Below are 21,914 nucleotides of genomic sequence, written 5' to 3' on the forward strand. Positions count from 1 at the left end.
TTGAAAGTCAACAACGCCATATTTGTCAATTGCGTCTCCTGCGCAAGAGAAAAGCCCAGTGCGGGGCATTGAATAAAAGAGGTCCTTTATGTCGACTGAGAAGCCTTTGGCACAGACATTTGACATAGTAGTTCTGCGGAAACCCGCAAGGTGGAGAGAAGTAATGAATAAAGGGAAAATCAGACATCCACCCGTTCGTAGCAATTGCTACAAAGGAAACCCAATTTCCCCCCCCCCCCCTTTAGACATTTGACAAGTAACGTAAAGCATCGTCCGAACCACGCACTAAAAAGGATCGTCTATTTTTTTATCTATTAACGTTTGTTTTTAAGAAATCCGAACGTTATGCCACGTACCTTTTTTGGATACAATGACGCGAAGAGGGCAATCAATATTGCGCATCCTTGCAGAGAAAAACAATTGTAGAGTATCCTTGCTGGCACTACCCATTTTCCCTCGAACACTACTCAGTTTCACACTAGCCACAAGCTTCTTTGCATCTTTGCTGACTTTCCGTAGGGACACCAAACCTGTTTTGTTAAACGTGGACAGAATGGTCTCGGAACATTTCGTACATAGTAGATCATGCGGTAGAACAGCGAACACACCTTCCTTGTCCGCTGGAGCTACACACAGCTTGTGGCCTTTAAGGTGATCCAACGTCCTCTTTAGTGGCAGTTTGCTCCTTGGATCAACATTACCGTTGAACACATCAACGCCACGCGAGACACCGGCCGTCATCTTCACTTACCGGTACACGATTCGCGACTTCTCTGACAGTTCGCAAAAAAAAACAAGAAAATGACCCATGCGCACAGAAACCTGCTCGTGCCGCTATCGCACCTTGTCATCTGAATCAGGAGACCAGGGCCCTCTTTGTTAGGTTCCGCGGCGAATTTTGGCCCCAGCTATAAAACTAGGCACATCCTCCGGAAGATTCAGGTTGTGAGATTTGTCCACGCTGTTCTTTTTGACGAGTCCCTTGGGAGGACAAAGGCTCAGGAGCAGAGTCACTATACGTTGCCAGTAGAATTCAGTAGTCTGTGCCAGGATGCGAAGGAAGTCTATCCTTCTCTTCACGGCGTTTGGGCTGTAGCCGTGAAGTTTAATCTTGCGTACAAGCAGGCCTTGAAGATACGGGCTTGTCTTCTCCATTTAGCTCTCAGTATTTTGGTAATCCGTGTTCAATGGCCCGTGGAAGGGCTAAAATGACCCAAAAGAAATATGATTTCAGGCAGGAAGATGTTGAAGCGAGGAGAATAGGAAGCGGCGCGTGACCGACACTCGGCCAAGGAAACGATATCGACAAGTAAGGAAGGATCCATGCTGCTGCAAGCAAAAGTGCCCGATGGACTTGAATTGACGATAAGCAAAGTAGCTATTAGGGCTTGTTGTTTGAACGTAGTGGAATGCTACAGGAACTAGTGGAGGGCTACGAGAACCGACAGAGGCAAAGGAGGCACACAAAGTACACAGACACAGCGCTTACTTTCAGCAAAAATGTTTATTTTGCCCCTTAGTTTTCAAGCGAACACTTGGCAAAAAAAAAGACAAGATCCCACATGCGCACATAAACGTGCTGGTACCGCTATCGCGCCATGACATTTGAATCAAGATAGGTCACCTCTTTGTCGCACGAGGCTATCGAGGTACAAGTGACACAGTTATGTGTGCTGGATGTTTGATCGAAAAGTGAAGAAACGTTTACTTCCATTTGGGTCTGCACACTCAAAACTAGTGAAGAGAAGCATTGTTTTCTCTTGCCTTTCTGATCTTGAAGGTCTTGAAGAAACCATGCATGCACAGTGCAGAAGAAATCTCTCGGTGGCAGGTATCTCGCCTCAGCGCAACAAGATAAACCTTATATTTGAAGGTCAGTGTCGCGGAAGTCTTACTTAAGAAAGTCAGAAAAGCTGGTTGCACAAGGACAGAGTTCGCAGAACAAAGTAGTGACAACTTCAAGAAAGCAGTTATTCTATATTTTCATGGAATGTCGCACATTTTTAGGAAGGTTAAGAAGGTTGCGTGTCTGCAACCACATACACCCCCATTTGTTTTCTATTTCGCTGCTCCTGAATCTCAGCCCACTTTTCTTTTCCTCTGCCACCCTGCATGTTTATGTAGCCTATAGCATGGTGAGCTCCCTGTCTTGTTTTCTTCCTTTTTCTATTATTGACGGCAATGCTATTCTGAGGTTACCTTCTTCATCACTACCTTCTCTGGCTTCCTGAGCCCCCATAGGCCCCTGAAGAAAGCAACAGCGCGACCAGCAAGTCGCCAGCCCTGTTCTCGTCCACGCCTGTAATCGAAGTGGAGCCCGTCCCCTTCAAAAGCACCACACCTTCTATTTCCCTGTTTACTTCGACTACCTCGAAACCGTTCTCTCGGCTAATTTTCCATATCGCATCCTTTCCAGGCACTGCGGCGCTTTGTACGTGATTGTCACGTACAGGCACCTCCGGCCTCGTGCACACCACGATCTGCACCTGAAGGGGCAGCTCGCGCAAGTACTGCACCCTCTTCGCCAACAAAGCCCTGGGCTTGTCGTGTCCCTTTCCTGTTTAGGACGTCATTTACCCAACCTCTTAGTATGACAAGGTTGCGCACGTGGACATTTCCCTTGACCTTTGCTTTTGCTCTCTCCATGGCAAAACCCAGTGTCCTAACTGAAAATGGCCCTACCGCCACTGTTCTATCGCTGTTCACCCTCTCCACAGTTGCTTCTAAGCACCTAGCCCTGTTTGAGTCGCAGGCTATGATCACTAATTTACTCACTCCTACAGCCGCGACCTCTCCATATTTCTCTTTGTCATCCTCTGCGCGTGATTCAGACTTTACTAAGGGCATTGACTTCTGCGTTGCTGCATTTTTGCCTGGCGACCTCAAGGTAGGTGCCGCTCTTTCTAGCTACCGCCTCCCCACGTTGCGCGCATTCCACGTGCTTTGCTGACACTCCCTCTCCTGTCATGTCAGGAGACTGCGTTCCATTGGCACAACCCTTCTCGTTCACAATGGCGGCCCTGTTCAGCTTTTCCTCGGCTGCTTGAAGTCATTCTTCAACCAGCTTTCGTGCATCACGCTCCATATTTAGCTCATTTTGAGCCCTTCGACCTATTTGACAAAGTCATCATGAAAAGTCTCCGCTTTCTTCTGGCTTGAACCGACATCACAGTTTCTACCGATTGACTCGATCCCCTCTTCCTTCTCATCCATCTCCTCGTCTGACTTACGGACCCTCCGCGCACTGCAGGCTTTCAAGTCTTTCTTGCATAGCTTTTTCTAATGCTAATACCGATGCTTTCAGAGCACGTGTTTCTAGCAAAATGCAATAACCAAAGAATCTAAATCCGTAAAATGCCGCAAAGTAGTTCCCACAAATGTTTCAAATCCAGTGAATGCCGCAGGTATAACACGTGTCTTAAGGTATGACATATGTTCACACGTGTTCAACCACGCGGCCACGCTCTCACTTTATTAGCAAAGCAATATTCCAGATGCGAAGGCACACGCAGAAAACCCACTGATAGCTCTTAGTGTTGCCACTTCCAAGCTGCTATATAAAGCCTACAAAGACTTAACGTCCCACCCAATTGCACCTGTTGATGCACGTGGGGCGAGAGGGTGCTTTGACTATCCTGCAAAACGAAATATAAATGAAACACAACCACGATCACGAAAAAAAAAATAAAGAAAGAAAACTACCCAATTATTATTTAAAGCCTGAAAAAATCTGCAAATCAAAAACAGAAGCAAGCTCAAAGCACGGACAAATAAAAACATGATTGCGTCGCCGCCGTGGAGCCCTGGAAAAACAGGCCCATCTGCCAAAAAATCTGCTGCATAGGCAGTGGCGCCATCTATGGGCAGTTGCCATGCTTGTTTGTGCGAGCGCTTTGTGTGGTGTGACAGCTATATACTCGGCGGAAGTTTGTGGTGTTTGTTTTCGCGCTCGCGTGCTGTACTCAGTGGGACGTGGGCGTGTTCTACGCAGAAATTGTTTAGGTCAGCATGGTCGGAGTTTCCGTGGTATTAAGGTGGACGGAGCAGGAAGTGCGGTGTGTGTGTGTGTCTGTGTTGGGGACTTCACTCATCCTCAGAGATCGCTTGAGGATTTGTGAAAATTATTATCCCTGATATGACCTTACTGTACCATCATCCCTGCAATTCTAAGCTGCGGTCTAACACCAATGAGTAGGTAAGAAACATAAGCTGATACTAATGGCGTAGGTGCCGCCCTTATGGGGAAGTAGTTGCACAGTTTACAGTGACAATACATCAGATTATTATCTGTAGATATATTGGGCGACTACCTCGTTTGCCGGAAGAGGTTCCCTCGCACGAATAAAATAGTTTTGGTTAGTAAGTGCAGCGTACCGTACAGTGCGAAGAACAAGTGTGAAGGGCTCGAGCTACTGGCTCCTGACTGCAGGAGCATCCCGATCAGTGGCAGATGGCGGGTTACAGATCTGTTTGCTCTTTATAGAGCTTGGTGCGAGCATATGAGCTTGCGACGTCTTATTGCGGCATTCGTGCCTGTGTTAATTTTTTTCGCGAAGCAAATGGATAAGAATTGATGTCTTTTGTTCTCTCGTTTCTGCTTTCCACGCAATAAACCGTTTTACGAAAATTTTCTGCTTATAAATAGCCGTTATATTCTTTTCATGTCGTCCCCTTTGAGGACGGCTTTCGATATTACTTCTCTACAGGGCCAAAAGGTAGCGATGAAGCACAATACGTATATGTATCGTGCTGGTTTACCAACCACAATGATCGCTGTGTCTTGCAACGCCAATGGCGCCATAGAGGCTAACATAGACATGGCGTATAGATATTGTATCTACTAGACTTGAAATGTGTGAGAACACGCCAGACGACCACGCGAACGTTTTATAATGATCTGTGCTTAGATGTTTCGGGATTCCATTGAGTTGGCCGTACAGGAGCACTCTTTTGGTTTAGTTATTATGTCAGGTGATCGGGTGGGGAGGAGATTATGCCATTCACGCTGGCAATTCAAAGACGCCACTGCTATACCTTCAGTAAACACCGATATAACCTAAATACACAAAATACACACACGCTGTTACTGACGATGCGCGTCGCATGTTCGTGCAGCCAAGCGAAATTTCCACATTCTGTAGTTACCTCGGCACTGAAAGGCTATAAAGCGGTTCTTCGACGACCTCGCAGGAACTCACGTCACGTAAATTTATCGCAGATGGAGCTAAAGCATGTTTAAATCGTGTCGCAGAACGCGATGGCAACACATTCGAGCAGCGCTGCAACAGTTTTCCACAAACCACAGAGGGCAGGCTCGCCGCGCTCCTTTCTGGATGAAAATGTCCATAGAAGTTATATTTTATGCCGAAACACTTATGTGCCCGTGTTGTACCTCTTTGCTCCGCCACGGCCTGTGCTGCTAGAGGCACGCAACGTCCGACACAAGCGACAGTGTGTCAATACTTCAAAGGGGCAACACGCTCAGCTTTGACAAGTCGTGGTGCGCCGGCCCGGCTGCAGGTAAGTTCTAACATGCCACAGTGTATGGGCAACCACTTAGGCACGGCACAATGACGTAACTTGTGGCTAAGTAGCCAACGTCATTGACTAGCTGATAAGAAGATCTAGGAACACAACTTCGAGGTCAGCGAAAAGGGGAAGCTAAGACATATCAAGACGCTGTTTCGGAGTCGATGTAGCGTTCGGGCCATTCATCCACGAAGCCCATTGACGAGTACGTCCAGACGTAGGAATGAAGGAATAATGGTTTATTTTACCCTATTTACACTTGCTGCAGATGTGGAAGCCTACTCAATCTATATGAGCATAGTAAACGTCTGACTTCGCATCAGGACACGTCAGCCCACCTGTCACTGCACCAAAGGTCTCGGAATTTAATACCGTCGTCTTCCTTAGGGGACTAGGCTAAGGGATCTGATGACTATGCCATGGGCAAACGCAATCTTCGAATTGGTCGCAGAATACCGCCCATGATATTGTACCGTTCCGCTTAAAGAGACACTAAAGGCCAATACTATGTCGACTTGGACTAATTAAATACCTTTCCAGAAACCTTGAAACACTTGTTTCGTGCCAAGAAAGGACTTAGTTTACGAGAAGATTGTATCTGAAGGATCCGAATACCTTTGTCAAAGTACAAATCTCCCGCCACCCGACCGGGGAAGTTTCGACGTTGGATACGCCATCACCACCCTTTGCTGTCATCAGTGAGTAAAACGCCGCCTGACAGACGACGGCACCGAGCCAAGATAGAGCGGCGGATTTGCCGCAGCAGCTGCTAATGGCGTAGACGGTTTCAGCATCCGCGATATCACATGGATGTTGAATTCTCTGCTATTTGCAGTTTGTGTGAGTTCCGCGAGCTAGCAAAACCAGGGCAGCGCTACGCGGTAAGGAAAGTATTGGAACGCGAAAGCGTGGGCGGCGCGGAGTCCAGCGAAAATGACACCTTTCGACCACCAGCATCGTTGCCAACGGTAATTTTAATGAGTTACTTTTTCTAACCATAAAATGAAACTGGACAAGTAGCACTTCATTTCATCTGATACTACAACACCAAGATGCTCTTTTCAACGAGTAGTTGAGTACTAATGACACAATTTAACTGAAGGGTGCTTTCGTCACCGGACGAGTGCATGAATGTCCCGCGGGGGTCTCTAATCTTGTTCAGCATTTACCTCGATATCTCTACTATTAAGGCTCTGTTTGCGATAATATTGGGACCTTAGAGATTCACTAGCACTAATCTATCACTTTATCTTAGCTTGACTTAGTATTTGCCTTTAGTGTCCCTTTAACTCCGCCTTCTATGTTGCACCTTCGGCCCAGCACATGGTGCAATCCGATGTCGAAGCCGTTCCCACATTAGCATTCGACGTTGTCCCTTTTCGTCAGTTAGTTCAAGTTGTCAGGTTTAGGTAGAGGGGTCTTCTGTTGACCAGTCAACAGTAGGCATCAACCCTGCGTCCATTGCTGAATAGGCGCTTATGAATCTAGTGGTTGCTTCGTGGTAAACGCCGAAGGGATGTTCATCCCCGTATAATGAAGTACCAGCGGACAAGGATGCTTTCCCTGACAAAAGTAGCTTTGACAGCTCGTTTATCATGTCAAAATTCATTCTTTAAGAGTTGTCATCATATTCACTAAGTACTAACACTTTACTTATGACAAAAAGCACTGCGTTTCCAGTACATAAGCAGAACCTAGTAAATAGCTGTAAGTTGGCATTAATTGCAGGTTTGTATTCATTTGACGCAATATTTTCTAATTCGGTAGTGGAGCTAGTAATGCAACTGAAACATACCAATAATACTGACACGTTTACTTGTTTATCGAATGAGCGCGTTTCAGTATCTAACAAATCTTATCGATCAGCGGGGGACGCGCTTACATGTATCGGGTGTTTCTGGAATATTATCGATGGTTTTATCCGCTGCCTGTTGTCGCCGAACATTGATTAATCTGATTGCATGCATGTGCAACGCGAAGTGGACAGTACCTTCTGGAAGACACGCGGTCTCCAGCGATAACTCTTGAACCTTTCATGCCTTATGTAATGATCAGATTTTGACGATCGCCGACTGTGTTCGTCGCTATCGTTGTGCTTTAAGTGTAGCCCGTTCTTGTGGGCACAGGTTCGCCCAATAAAATTAATTTCGTCTTTCACAGTATTGCTACTATGTTCATTACCGTCACTGCCACGTGAAAATACAGTGGCGCCTATTCGGTTAACAAGTGTCGTTTGCCTTGTCATATGAATTTTGTGTTTTGACAAAGGCATAAGAAGGTGAAGAATACCTGACAAAGGAAGATAGCCGCATCCGGTCATTATGTATAAGGCGTCGATTATTAGTATAGGTAACGATTACCAGCATTACTACGGTACAAGGACTACACGTAACAGTGTACTTCATAACGCCACCAAGCAACTATAACCTTCTGACACCTAATTAAGCTATTAAACGGGAAGAAAGGGTGCTAATCGGGGGGTTCGTGTTTATTAGCCATATCATAAGAAGCCAACAAACACTGACATCAAGGACTACATAGGAGAAATTACTTGTGTCGAATAACCTAATAACCTTACCTACGTTTGCACACACTGGTTGTACTGACCATGTGTTCTGAGTAAACGCGACCCCATTTCACCTTGTATCTCTGCCCGTTTCACTACCTATATATATATATATATATATATATATATATATATATATATATATATATATATATATATATATATATATATATATATATGATTCGATAAAGCACTCTCGAAGAGAAGAACACAGCACTTTGAGCCACCACTTCATTCAGGATATTCGGGCACGGCACTTTTGTACACAATGCCAACGATTTACTGTGATTAAGCCTTTCAACACAGTAAATGCTGCCGCAAGTGTTCACTACGGGATTCTCCCGAAGCAACCTGCCTCGTTTTCACTGAATCAGAGATGTCGCGTCTTCCCAGGTCTAGGCATTCGCTGTAGGCGAGAGAATATGCCGTGACGAGCAGGCAAGGGTTTGACAAACTGGTTTGCATTGTTTATAATACTCTAGTTCGTGCGACAAAGTGGTTGCGCTAATCCAAAGAACGTTACCCAAGGCGTTGCGGTTTGATTTAGCATTGCCTTTCTCGCAAAACTAGGATCACGCAACGCACCTACAATGGGAAGTGTATACACAAAAAATAAATAAGCAAAGCGTGCTTGACACAAAACGTGAAATGTGGAAGCGAAAGCAGCTACACAACGACACAGTGTCTTGACAAACAAAATGCTGCCGTCTATCATCGAAAAGAACAAAATTGTTGCGACGCCTTCCTAGTTCTGGGACGGCGTGTCAAAACGAGAGGAAAGGAGCAGGAGAGGACGGCCGTTGCGGAAGGTAATGTTCCAAAGAGTATAAAACGTTTAGCGTGTACGCTGAGCAGTCACACCGCTCTAAACTGCTTGTCTCCCCTGAAACACAAGTACACAAGTCATAGACGGTAGTAAAACTGCTTTGCCGTGTAGGCGTAACCCACTGAAAAATGTTTGCCAAAGTAAGTATGTTTTCTTCAGGAAAACCGATCTGTTGCAATCAGTGTCTCACAGAAAAATTCTCAGTGTAGAAATGTAGGTGATATTTAAGGCTATATACTGGTTCGTTGGGCGCGCGTCTTAGCGAACGGTGTTGATAATACTGTCTTTCAGTTTCAAATTGACGCAATTTAAACCTCCTGGCCATTTCGTAACATTAAATCAGAAATTTTCTTTCGGCTGCGGAAGAAAACCGTACGCAAAATAAAATAATTTTTATCTGTTACTTCAAGCACGTTTGGAATGCAACAAGGCTTTGTTTACGATAATAAACGTGTAACTCATACGCCACACCTAGAAGAACACACCGGAAAGACTGGAATGACGAGGTTGAGATGCTCTGGCCTTTACTTGTGTACAATACTTGTCATTACCATACCTACATTTCCGTAGATGCTTCTTTTGACGAATCTAAAGTGTGTTACATAATGTAATGTCATTGTTTCCCGCTTCTTCAGATCATGGTCGCTACCCTCATCCACGTCGTCCTCTCTGAGGGTCCATATGGACCACAGGGCCGCTTCTTCGGCGGCTTTCGCGGACCTCTCCTAGGAGCAGCCGCCACCCCAGGCATCTCCTCGGTCGAGCCAGTCTACGTACGTATTCAGCTTACAGGCATTATTTCCTATAGCTGTTTTGCACTGTTGTGTGAATGCACGAGCCGGTACTTGGTTCTGTTGTCCGTCAGTAATATCGAAAAAGTCAACACGCAGTCAAAGATTACGTGGTGAAGTAGCAAAGGCTATAATGCCCGTTGCAGAAAATATTTATATACGTCAGTTTAGATCAACTGTACCTACCAACTAAGAAATGTTTTGCTCTCTACGAATGCGCAATGCTATTGAGTGGCATAAACTGATTGTGATTACTAAAAAGACGCAATAGGCTCCCTTAACAAAAATAAAGAAAAATATACGTCGTTTATTGACAGAGCTTCAATGCCGCAAAGAATATTCTTCTTTTTGGATCACACAGCGAATAATTTATTGCGCCATACATACGTAATAACAGAAGGGTAATTAAAAATAGTGCCGGTTATAACAGGAGCACTTCTTGCACTGCTTGTTCTTGCTAGTAGAGGAATGCCTATTAGGAACACGCAGAAGGAGACACAGGAAGGAAAGAAATGTTTTCGTTGTGGAGATCAGAAAGGCACAAAAGTATGGATTTCATAGGATGTGCGCTTCGGGCGTTAACCTGGACATTCTCTGAACTACAGCCCCCGCAGCCATACAGCTTTGGCTACGATAACGTGGACGAGTTCGGCACGCAGTCCTACCACAAGGAACAGAGCGACGCCAACAACGTTAAGACCGGAACGTACGGATACCGCGACGCCAGCGGCATCTACCGGCGTGTGTCTTACGTGGCGGACGCCAATGGCTTCCGCGCCACCGTCGACACCAACGAGCCGGGAACGGCCCCTGGCTACAGCGCTGACGCAGTATTCAATGCCAAACCGGTCCGCGTTCCTGCTGTAGCAAAGTCGGCGTCAGCTCCGGTCCCTACCTATGCTGCGCCATTTGCCTTCGTCCAGGCTCCCTGGTCCGGCTGAAGAACGACGAGCAGACTTGAAGGGCAACTACGGCGATTTCTCGATGTCCCCTTATGTTAATAAAATTTTGAATATACATTCTCTTTTGAATTTTGATTTATTGTACCAAACTGTATGGCTGCAAGCCGTCCAGTTTTCCTGAAAATGAAATTGGTTGCGTTCCGTACACATGACATTCTACTAGATACCCTGTGTTTACGATGTCAGAGTCTACACCCCATAGTCACTCAATTCGTCCCTTAAATCGCCGCTGTGCAGTTCTGACACTAGTAAAAGCTCGCTGTGTCGTCAGGAGACATCATCAGCTTCGCTTCTGTGGTGTTAGCGCCACGTGTAGTGTGTGTTTAATAGGCGTTCTCTGTGTTTGCATTATGGTAGAGTACGACCTGACGCCAGTCACTCATCGTGACGTCACACAAAGCAGCTACCCATTTCGGTTTCGGTTTCTCGTTTATTGGTTATTAAGAATTATTGATGAAGTTCTAATGAAATTGAACCACCCTGCAGGTGACAGGACCGTCCATACCATTTGAAAATGGCCATATCCTAACTTGGTTAAAAAAACTTCGGAATTGCCTACAACTACAGCTAACGTACGCTTTACTAGTGCCTGTTCCTAAACAAAGCTGCGTTTTCAGACCACCAGGTGTTTTTGCAGAATTCTTTTCGTTCACAATGGAATTAGAAAGATGCGGCCAGATTAACTAGTTGGGTTTGTTCACTGAACGTAGTGGAAGGCTACAGCGCAAGAACCCACGGATACAAAGCAGGCGCACAAGGTACACAGATACAGCGCTGACTTTCAACAAAAATGTTTCTTTTGCTGGTGCGCATCTACTGTGAAAGCGAACACTTGTCAACCTGCTCGTACCGCTATCGCACCAATACCTTTGAATCAAGATAGGTCAGCTCTTTTTCACACAAGACTATGGAGGGACAACTCACACAGTTATTTCCCGCACGTGAAATTGCCGCAGCCTCGATAATCTCTCTAGTCAGGCTTGATTTTCTCCTAGATACAATCTTGCATTTGTCCAAGGTAGGTTTCACCCACAGTCGCGACAGTGCACGCTTAGATGGAATTAAATAGTCCTGCTAACATTGTTATGGTGTTCCCTAAGCCGATCGTTAATGCATCGGCCGGTTTGCCCTATGTTGACTTCGCCACATAAGATAGGTATCTCATATACGGCACATTGGGCACATTGTGTGAAGTACCGTCTGTGATTTGTTTTACACTGGTCCTTTTCTTGAAAAATAGCGCAAGTCTGCATGCTCAGTGACATTAGTTTTCTAGGCGCGGAAGAAATAACATCAACATTTGCGCTCCGGCCAACCTTCTTAAGGTTGTGCGAGATTCCATGAAACTATAGAATAACTGCCTTCTTTAAGTTGTTAGTACTTTTTTCAGCGAACTGTGTCCTTGCGCCACCATCTTTTTTAACTTTCTTAAGTAAGCCTTCCGCGACACTAACCTACAAACATACGGTATATCCAACTGCGCTGAGGCGGGATAGCTGCCACCGAAAGCTTTCTTCCGCCTTGTGCACACAGGATTTTTTCAAGGCATTTGAAAGGCGATAGCCAACAACCCTTCTTTTCACGAGTCTAGTGTGCACAGACCCAAATGAAAGTAAACGCTTGTTCACCCTTTGATGAAGCATCCAGCACACAAATCTGTGTCAGAAACTGAAGGCGCAGGTCTAAAAACCGAATGTTATTTTCTTCAGAATGCTCATGCGTTAAAGTTAGGAGGCTTAAACCATCTATAAAAATATCAAGCACATTTTTCATTGCTACAGTGAATTCACCGTTATTTGTAACTTCAAGAAGAACTAAAAATTGTCGACGTTTCTATAAATATGAACAACGTTTAAACCGTGCAATTGTAAGTAATGATTCCTATCACATTTGACTAAAAATAAGTCACTGAGTACAGGAGCTATTGAGAAACCAATGCAGACACTCTCCTTCTGCAGGTAAGTTCCCTTGTCCCAGCTAGCATAGGTAAACGTCAAGTACACGTTCAACAATTTCAGAAAGCCACTGGCACTGATACATGCGTCATTTTGAAATTCAACAACGCCATATTTGTCAATTGCTTTTCCTGCGGAAGACAAAAGCCCATTGCGGGGCAGTGAATAAAAGAGGTCCTTTATGTCGACTGAAAAGCCTTTGACACAGACATTTGACAAGTAACGTAAAACATCGTCCGAACCACGCACTAAAAAAGAATCGTCCATATTTTTATCTATTAAGGTTTATTTCTAAGAAATCCGAACGTTCTGCCACCTACCTTTTTCGGATACAATGACGCGAATAGGGCAATCAATATTGTGCATCCTTGCAGAGAAAAACAATTGTAGACTGTCCTTGCTGGCGCTATCCATCTTCCTTCGAACACTACTGATTTTCACACTATCCACAAGCTTCTTTGCATCTTTGCTGACTTTTCGTAGGGACACCAAATCTGTTTTGTTAAACGTGGACAGAATGGTCTCGGAACCTTTCATACTTAGTAGATCATGCGGTAGAACAGCGAACCCACCTTCTTTGTCTGCTGGAGCTAAACACAGCTTGTGGCCTTTAATGTGATCCAACGTCCTCTTTAGTGGCAGTTTGCCCCTTGCAATGGATCAACCTTACGGTTGAACACATCAACGCCACGCGAGACAACAGCCGTCATTTTCACTTTCTGGTGCACGATTCGCGACTTCTCTGACAGTTCGCAAAAAAAAAACAAGAAAATCACCCAAGCTCACAGACACCTGCTCGTGCCGCTATCGCACCTTGACATCTGAATCAGGAGACCAGGGCCGTCTTTGTTAGCTTCCGCGGCGAATTTTGGCCCCAGCTATAAAACTTTACCCACATCCTCCGGAAGATTCACGTTGTGAGATTTGTCCACGCTGTTTCTTTTGACGAGTCCCTTGGGAGGACAGAGGCTCAGGAGCAGAGTCACTATACGTTGCCAGTAGAATTCCGTTGTATGTGCCAGGATGCGAAGGAAGCATATCCTTCTCTTCACGACATTTGGGCTGTAGCCGTGAAGTTTAATCTTGCGTACAAGCAGTCCTTGAAGATACGGGCTTGTCTTCTCCATTCAGCTCTCAGTATTTTGGTAATCCGTGTTCAATGGCCCGTGGAAGGGCTATGATGACCCAAAAGAAATAAGATTTTAGACAGGAGGATGTTGAAGCGAAGAAGATAGGAAGCGGCGCGTGACCGACACTCGGCCAAGGAAACGATATCGACAAGCAAGGAAGGATCCATGCTGCTACAAGCAAAAGTGCCCGATGGACTTGAATTGAAGATAAGCAAAGTAGCTGTTTGGGCTTGTTGTTAGAACATAGTGGAATGCTACAGGAACTAGTGGAGGGCTACGACAACCGACAGAGAAACAGGAGGCACACAAAGTACACAGACACAGCGCTTACTTTCAGCAAAAATGTTCATTTTGCCGGTTAGTTTTCACGCGAACACTTGGCAAAAAAAAAGACAAGATCTCACATGCGCACATAAACCTGCTCGTACCGCTATCGCGTCATGAAATTTGAATCAAGATAGGTCACCTCTTTTTCGCACGAGGGACAAGTGACACAATTATGTGTGCTGGATGTTTGATCGAAGAGTGAAGAAACATTTACTTCTATTTGGTTCTGCACACTCTAAACTTGTGAAGAGAAGCATTGTTTTCTCTTGCCTTTCTGATCTTGAAGGTCTTGAAGAAACCATGCATGCACAGTGCAGAAGAAATCTCTCGGTGGCAGGTATCTCGCCTCAGCGCAACAAGATAAACCTTATATTTGAAGGTCAGTGTCGCGGAAGGCTTACTTAAGAAAGTCAGAAAAGCTGGTTGCACAAGGAGACTGTTCGCAGAACAAAGTAGTGAAAACGTAAAGAAAGCAGTTATTCCATATTTTCATGGAATGTCGCACATTGTTAGGAAGGTTAAGCGTGTCTGCAACCACATACACCCCCATTTGTTTTCTATTTCACTAATCCTGAATCTCAGCCCGCTTTTCCTTTCTTCTGCCACCCTGCATGTTTATGTAGGCTATTATATGGTAAGCTCTCTGTCTTGTTTTCTTCCTTTGTCTATTATTGACGGCAATGCTATTCTGAGGTTACCTTCTTCGTCACTGCCTACTCTGGCATCCTGAGCACCCATAGGACCCTCAAGAAAGCAACAGCGCGACCAGCAAGTCGCCAGCCCTGTTCTCGTCCAAGCCTGTAATCGAAGTGCATCCCGTCCCCTTCAAAACCATCACACCTTCTATTTCCCTGTGTACTTCGACTACCTCGAAACCTTTCTCTCGGCTAATTTTCCATATCGCATCATTTCCAGGCACTACGGCGCTTTGTACGTGATTGTCACGTACAGGCACCTCCGGCATCGTGTACACCACGATCTGCACCTGAGGGGGCAGCTCGCGCAAGTCCTGCGCCCTCTTCGCCAACCAAGCCCTGGGCTTGTCGTGTCCCTTTCCTGTTTACGACGTCATTTACCCTACCTTGCAGTATGACAAGGTTGCGCACGTGGACATTTCCCTTGACCTTTGCTTTTGCTCGCTTCATGACAAAACCCAGTGTCCGACCTGGAATGTCCCTACCGCCACTGTTCTATCGCTGTTCACCCTCTCCACAGTTGCTTCTAAGCACTTAGCCCAGTTTGAGTCGCATGTGATGATTACTCATTTACTCACTCCTACAGCCGAGACCTCTCCCTATTTCCCTTTGTCATCCTCTGCCCGTGTTTCAGACTTTACAAAGGGCATTGACGCCTGCGGTGATGCATTTTTGTCTGGCGACCTCAAGGTAGGTGCCGCTCTTTCTAGCTACCGCCTCCCCACGTTGCGCGTACTCCACGTGCTTTGCTGAAACTCCCTCTCCTGTCATGTCAGGAGACTGCGTTCCATTGGCACAACCCTTCTCGTTCACAATGGTGACCCTGTTCAGCTTTTCCTCGGCTGCTTGAAGTCATTTTTCAACCAGCTTTCGTGCATCACGCTCCATATTTAGCTCATTTTTGAGCCCTTCGACCTGTTTGACAAGGTCATCACGAAAAGCCTCCATTTTCTTCAGGCTTGAACCGGCATCACACTGTCTACCGATTGACTCGATCCCCTCTTCCTTCTCATCCATCTCCTTGTCTGACTTACGGACCCTCCGCGCACTGCACGCTTTCAAGTCTTTCTTGCATAGCTTTTTCTAACGCTAATACCGATGATTTCAGAGCACGTGTTTCCAGCAAAATGCGATAACCAAAGAATCTAAATCCGTAAAATGCCGCAAAGTAATTCCCACAAATGTTTCAAAAACAGTGAATGCCGCAGGTGTAACACGTGACTTAAGGTATGACATGTGTTCACACGTGTTCAACCACGTGGCCACGCTCTCACTTTCTTAGCAAAGCAATATTCCATATGCGAAAGCACACACAGAAAACCCACTGATAGCTCTTAGTGTTGCCACTTCCAAGCTGCTATATAAAGGCTATAAATATAAAGACTTAACGTCCCACCCAATTGCACCTGTTGATGCACGTGGGGCGAGAGGGTGCTTTGACTATCCTGCAAAACGAAATATAAATGAAACACAACCACGATCACGAAAAAAAATAAAGAAAGAAAACTACCAAATTATTATTTAAAGGCTGAAAAAATCTGCAAATCAAAAACAGAAGCAAGCTCAAAGCACGGACAAATAAGAACATGATTGCGTCGCCGCCGTGGAGCCCTGGAAAAACACGTCCATCCGCCACAAAATCTGCTGCATAGGCAGTGGCGCCATCTATGGGCAGTTGCCATGCTTGTTTGGACGAGCGCATTGTGTGGTATGACAGCTATATACTCGGCGGCAGTTTGTGGTGTTTGTTTTCGCGCTCGCGTGCTGTACTCAGTGTAACGTGGGCGTGTTCTACGCAGAAATTGTTTAGGCCAGCACGGTTGCAGTTTCCGTGGTATTAAGGTGGACGGAGCAGGAAGTGCGGTGTGTGTGTGTGCCTGTGTTGGGGCTTTCACTCATCCTCAGAAATCCCTTGAGGATTTGTGAAAATTCTTTTCCCTTATATGACCTTAGTGTAGCTTTATTCTTGCAATTCTAAGCTGCGGTCCAACACAAATGAGTAGGTAAGAAACATAAGATGATACTAATGGCGTAGGTGCCGCCCTTTTGGGGAAGTAGTTGCACAGTTTACAGTGACAAGACATCAGATTATTATCTGTAGGTATATTTGGTGACTACGTCGTTTGCCGGAAGAGGTTCCCTCGCACGAATAAAATAGTTTTGGTTAGTAAGTGCAGCATACCGTACAATGCGAAGAACAAGTGAGAAGGGCTCGAGCTACTGCCTCCTGACTGCACGAGCATCCGGAGCAGTGGCAGATAGCGGGTTACAGATCTGTTTGCTCTTTATAGAGCTTGGTGCAAGCATATAGCATGAGCTTGCGACGTCTTATTGCGGCATTCGTGGATGTGTTGATTTTTTTCTCGAAGCAAATGGATAGGAATTGATATCTTTTTTTGTCTTGTTTCTGCTGTCCACGCAATAAACCGTTTTACGAAAATTTTCTCCTTATAAATAGACGTTATATTCATAGTAAAATATTTTGCGCGCACAATTGACAAGGACACAGTGAAGGGGGACACACGAGCGCTTGCTCACACCTATTTTATTTTCGGAAAGCTATAGAACATATATACCCCAGCTATCAGCGCTGAGCATGTGCTGAGCATGTCAGTAAAACAGAAACAGATTAAAAACAGATTAAGAAGGTTCAACCAGTATTTAAAAAATCGAATTCATTTTCAGTGATTACAACCGATGGTTGGCTTATGCATCTTTCAGTGCACTTTTTTATATGAAACGCTTCTGTAATTTAACGTGTTAGTTTATTTTTATCTGAAAACAAAATGTCAGTGTTCAAAAATACCGGATCACAGTGGCATAGATTGCAGTGGTTTGACCAGTGCGAATGATTTTCTTTACCAAGAGAAAGTTTATGTTCTTTAAGACGGGCGTTTATGCCCCGACCGGTTTGCCCTATGTACATGTTGCCACAGGTCAATGGAAGCCGGTACACAACACCTATTCTGCATTTAGTGAATTTTTGATCGTCTTTTAGACCCCAGCTACATTGTTTTACCCTATTGGAAATTTGTTGGAAATAGCTTGGCACAGTTTTTGCACCTTGTTAGGAGCGCTGAAAACCACTTCAACGCCATACCGGCTGGCAACATTCTTTAGCCCATGGGAAAAATAATGTACGTGAGGTACAACTGCAAGGCGTTTTTTGTTCGTGCTAACCCTATTCCTTGAATGTGTGGGTTGTACACCCTTTACTATTTTTATTACCTTTTCGGCCGCTCTGAATGTAATGTGTTCCGGGAATCCCACCGAAGCTAGTCTTGTTGCCTGATTAGCAAAGCTTTCTTTTATTCATGTGGCAACAAGATTTTACTCACGCAGCCCGAAGGCAAAACACCGCAATTCCGATTTTTACAATCTTCGAATGTCCTGATTTGTACTGTAATATGGGCTTTTTTGATCTAGGGCTGTACATCCAGCACGTGTGATTGGGTAGCAATCGCAGCGAGTTGGTACGAATCCATACGCAAAGTATTTTACTATGAATTCGTACCAACCAGCCCAACTATCAGTTCTGCAGCCGTTATATTCTTTTTATGTCGTCCCCTTTGAGGACTGCTTTCGATATTACTTCTCTACAGGGCCAAAAGTTAGCGAAGAAGCACAAAACGTATATGTATCGTGCTGGCTTACCAACCACAATGATCACTGTGTTGAGCGACGCCAATGACGTCATAGAGGCTAACATAGACTTGGCGTATTGATATTGTATTTACTAGACTTGAAATGAGTGAGAACGACGCCAGACGACGACGCGAATCTTTCATATTGATCTGTGCTTAGATGTTTCGGGAGTCCATTGAGTTGGCCGTACAGGAGCACTCTTTTGTTTTAGTTATTATGTCAGGCGATCGGGTGGTGAGGAGATTATGCCATTCACGCTGGCATTTCAAAGACGCCACTGCTATACCTTCAGTAAACACCGATATAACCTAAATACACAAGATGCACCCACGCCGTGACTGACGATGCGCGTCGCATGTTCGTGCAGCCAAGAGAAATTTCCACAATCTGTAGTTACCTCGGCACCGAAAGGCTATACAGCGGTTATTCGACGACCGCGCAGGAACTCACATCACGTAAATTTATCGCAAATGGAGCTAAAGCATGCTGAAATCGTGTCGCAGAACGCGACGGCATCACATTCGAGCAGCGCTGCAACAGTTTTCCAGAAACCGCAGAGGAGGACAGGCTCGCCGCGCTCCTTTCCGGATGAAAATGTCCATAGAAGTTATATTTGATGCCGAAACACTTATGTGCCCGTTTTGTACCTCTTTGCTCCGCCACGGCCTGTGCTGCTAGCGGCAGGCAACGTCCGACACAAGCGACAATGTGTCAATACTTCAAAGGGGCAACACGCTCAGCTTTGACAAGTCGTGGTGCGCCGGCCCGGCTGCAGTTCTAACATGCCACACTGTATGGGCAACCACTTAGGCACGGCACAATGACGTAACTTGTGGCTAAATAGCTAACGTCATTAACTAGCTGATAACAAGATCTGGCAACACAACTTCGAGGTCAGCGAAAAGGGGAAGCTAAGACATATCAAGACGCTCTTTCGGAGTCGATGTAGCGTTCGGGCCATCCATTCACGAAGCCCATTGATGAACACGTCGAGACGTAGGAATGAAGGAATAATGGTTTATTTTACCTTATTTACACTTGCTGCAGATGTGGAAGCTTACTCAATCTATATGAGCATAATAAACGTCTGACTTCACATCAGGACACATCAGGACACATCAGCCCACCTGTCACTGCACCAAAGGTCTCGGATTTTAATACCGTCGTCTTCCCTAAGAGACTAGGCTAGGAGATCTGATGACTGCGCCATGGGCAAACGCAATCGTCGGATTGGTCGCAGAATACCGCCCATGATATTGTACCGTTCCGCTTAAGGAGACACTAAAGGCCAATACTAAGTCGACTTGGACTGATTAAATACCTTTCCAGAAACCTTGAAACACTTGTTTTGTGCCAAGAAAGGACTTAGTTTACAAGAATATTGTATCTGAAGGGTCAGAATACGTTTTTCAAAGTACAAATCTCCCGCCACCCGACCGGGGAAGTTGTGACGTTGCATACTCCATCACCGCCCTTTGCTGTCATCAGTGAGTAAAACGCCGCCCGACAGACGACGGCACCGAGCGAAGACAGAGCGGCGGATTCGCCGCTGCAGATGCTTTTTGGTCAAATGGCGTAGACGGTTCGGGCATCCGCGATATCACATGGATGTTGAATTCTCTGCTATTTGCAGTTGGTGTGAGTTGCGCGAGCTAGCAAAACCAGCGCAGCGCTACGTGGTCAGGAAAGTATTGGAACGCGAAAGCGTGGGCGGCGCGGAGTCCAGCGAAAAGGTAGTCTGATGTTTGCTGCTGGTTTTATTTCCGCCTGAATTTTACCATATAACAGTATAACCACTTGAGATATAATTACGAGACATCTGTACAAGCGGGCACACAAAATTTGTTGGCCAGTTGCCTACTCCTAAAGGTCATGTACAACTTCGCAGCTGCTGCAGAAATGTTTAAAAGAATTTGTGAGCAGTTTAATACCTGAGTGGACTGGCAGCTCAGTCTGTTTCAAACAACAATTAGTTAAAAGCTTCTGTGTTGCCCTGATGTTTTTATGAGCTGTTTTTGACTGCTCCACGTTTCTTAGCTGTGTGCATACAGGCCAGGCTGTTCTTGCTTATATAAATATTTTTGAATAAGTGAAAAAGATTGGCTTTTGTTTTGTTTTTCAGGTGCCTTGTGAGCTCTCACCCAAGCACCACATTCCAGAGGTCTGCTGTGAGCAGACGTGGCAAATTGAAGTAAAATCCAGATAGTCCAATAAACTGTTCGTAGTTTCAGAAAAACCTTTGCAAAGTATAGTCAAAACTTTCTTTTAAAAGTGCAAGCACTGATCCAACCTGATCTTTCTATCCGAACATTACATTTCATATTAGTAACAAAGACATAACTAGAACAGCAGCACTGCAGTGAGGAACGTACAGTGGTACTCCAAGTGTTATACTGAAATAATCTATGAAGTCTAATTACTTTGTAATTTTAGAACAAATTGGCATGAATTTCTGTGCCATAGCAGAGTTCCAATCCGTGCGCTGCATCATGTAGGGAACAGTAACCTTACAATGAAAACCAATGCAAAACCTTTAAACTCAGGAAATGTTTATAAAAATAAAATGTGCACACGGAACTCTTCATCTATGCATGTCTACGTAAAATACAGGATTTAATCACTGCGGCCACATAAAGGATGCATAAGGGTAGGACACACGAAGGAAACATAAAAGCAGTGGCCAAATTTCAACATGGAGGAAACATAAAGTACGGTAACATAAGGGATACATAAAGGGAGGACACATGAAGGAAACGTAAAAGCAGTGGCCAAATTTCAACATGGAGGAAACATAAAATACGGTCACATAAGGGATACATAAAGGGAGGGCACATGAAGGAAACATAAAAGCAGTGGCCAAATTTCAACATGGAGGAAACATAAAGGACGTTTCCTCATGTGAACTCAAGGAAACATACAGTAAACATAAAGGACGTAGCCATTTTCATAAGGGCTAACACTTATGAAAAAAGCACTGCCTTTCCAGTAAATAAGCAGAACCTAGTAAATAGCTATAAGTTGGCATTAATTGTATGTTCGTATTCATTTGACGCAATATTTTCTAATTCGGTAGTGGAGTTAGTAATGCAACTGAAACATACCAATAACACTGACACGTTTACTTGTTTATCGACTGAGCGCGTTTCATTATCTAACAAATCTTATCGCTCAGCGGGGGACGCGCTTACATGCATCGGATGTTTCTGGAATATTATCGATGGTTTTATCTGCTGCCTGTTGTCGCCGAACATTGTATAATCTGATTGCATGCATGTGCGACGCGAAGTGTGCAGTACCTTCTGGAAGACACGCGGGCACCAGCGATAACTCTTGAACCTTTCATGCCTTATGAAATAATCAGATTTTGACGATCGCCGACTCTGTTCGTCGCTATCGTTGTGCTTTAAGGGTAGCCCGTTCTTGAGGGCACAGGTTCGCCCAATAGAATTAATTTCGTCTTTGACAGTATTGCTACTATGTTCATTACC

The 21,914-nt window shown here is 45.1% G+C and overlaps 1 protein-coding gene across 1 annotated transcript; it reads left to right on the plus strand.

Annotated features, from left to right (window-relative positions):
• Positions 1–1,794: 1,794 nt before the first annotated feature.
• Positions 1,795–10,653, plus strand: LOC142570618 (uncharacterized). Its single transcript, XM_075678983.1, has 4 exons — positions 1,795–1,873; positions 2,832–2,887; positions 9,557–9,694; positions 10,318–10,653. The coding sequence occupies exons 1-4, from the start codon at positions 1,795–1,797 to the stop codon at positions 10,651–10,653; spliced, it is 609 nt and encodes a 202-aa protein (XP_075535098.1).
• The last annotated feature ends 11,261 nt before the right edge of the window (positions 10,654–21,914 follow it).

This window comes from Dermacentor variabilis, chromosome 2 (assembly GCF_050947875.1).
Source record: "Dermacentor variabilis isolate Ectoservices chromosome 2, ASM5094787v1, whole genome shotgun sequence".
Taxonomy (NCBI): domain Eukaryota; kingdom Metazoa; phylum Arthropoda; class Arachnida; order Ixodida; family Ixodidae; genus Dermacentor; species Dermacentor variabilis.

Bases quoted from the DNA above. Each gene is read 5' to 3' on its own strand.
- LOC142570618 (XM_075678983.1), top strand. From the start codon at position 1,795: ATGCATGCACAGTGCAGAAGAAATCTCTCGGTGGCAGGTATCTCGCCT. The intron at 2,888-9,556 runs GTAGGTGCCGCT...CCGCTTCTTCAG, and splicing joins TTTTGCCTGGCGACCTCAAG to ATCATGGTCGCTACCCTCAT. The intron at 9,695-10,317 runs GTACGTATTCAG...TCTGAACTACAG, and splicing joins CCTCGGTCGAGCCAGTCTAC to CCCCCGCAGCCATACAGCTT.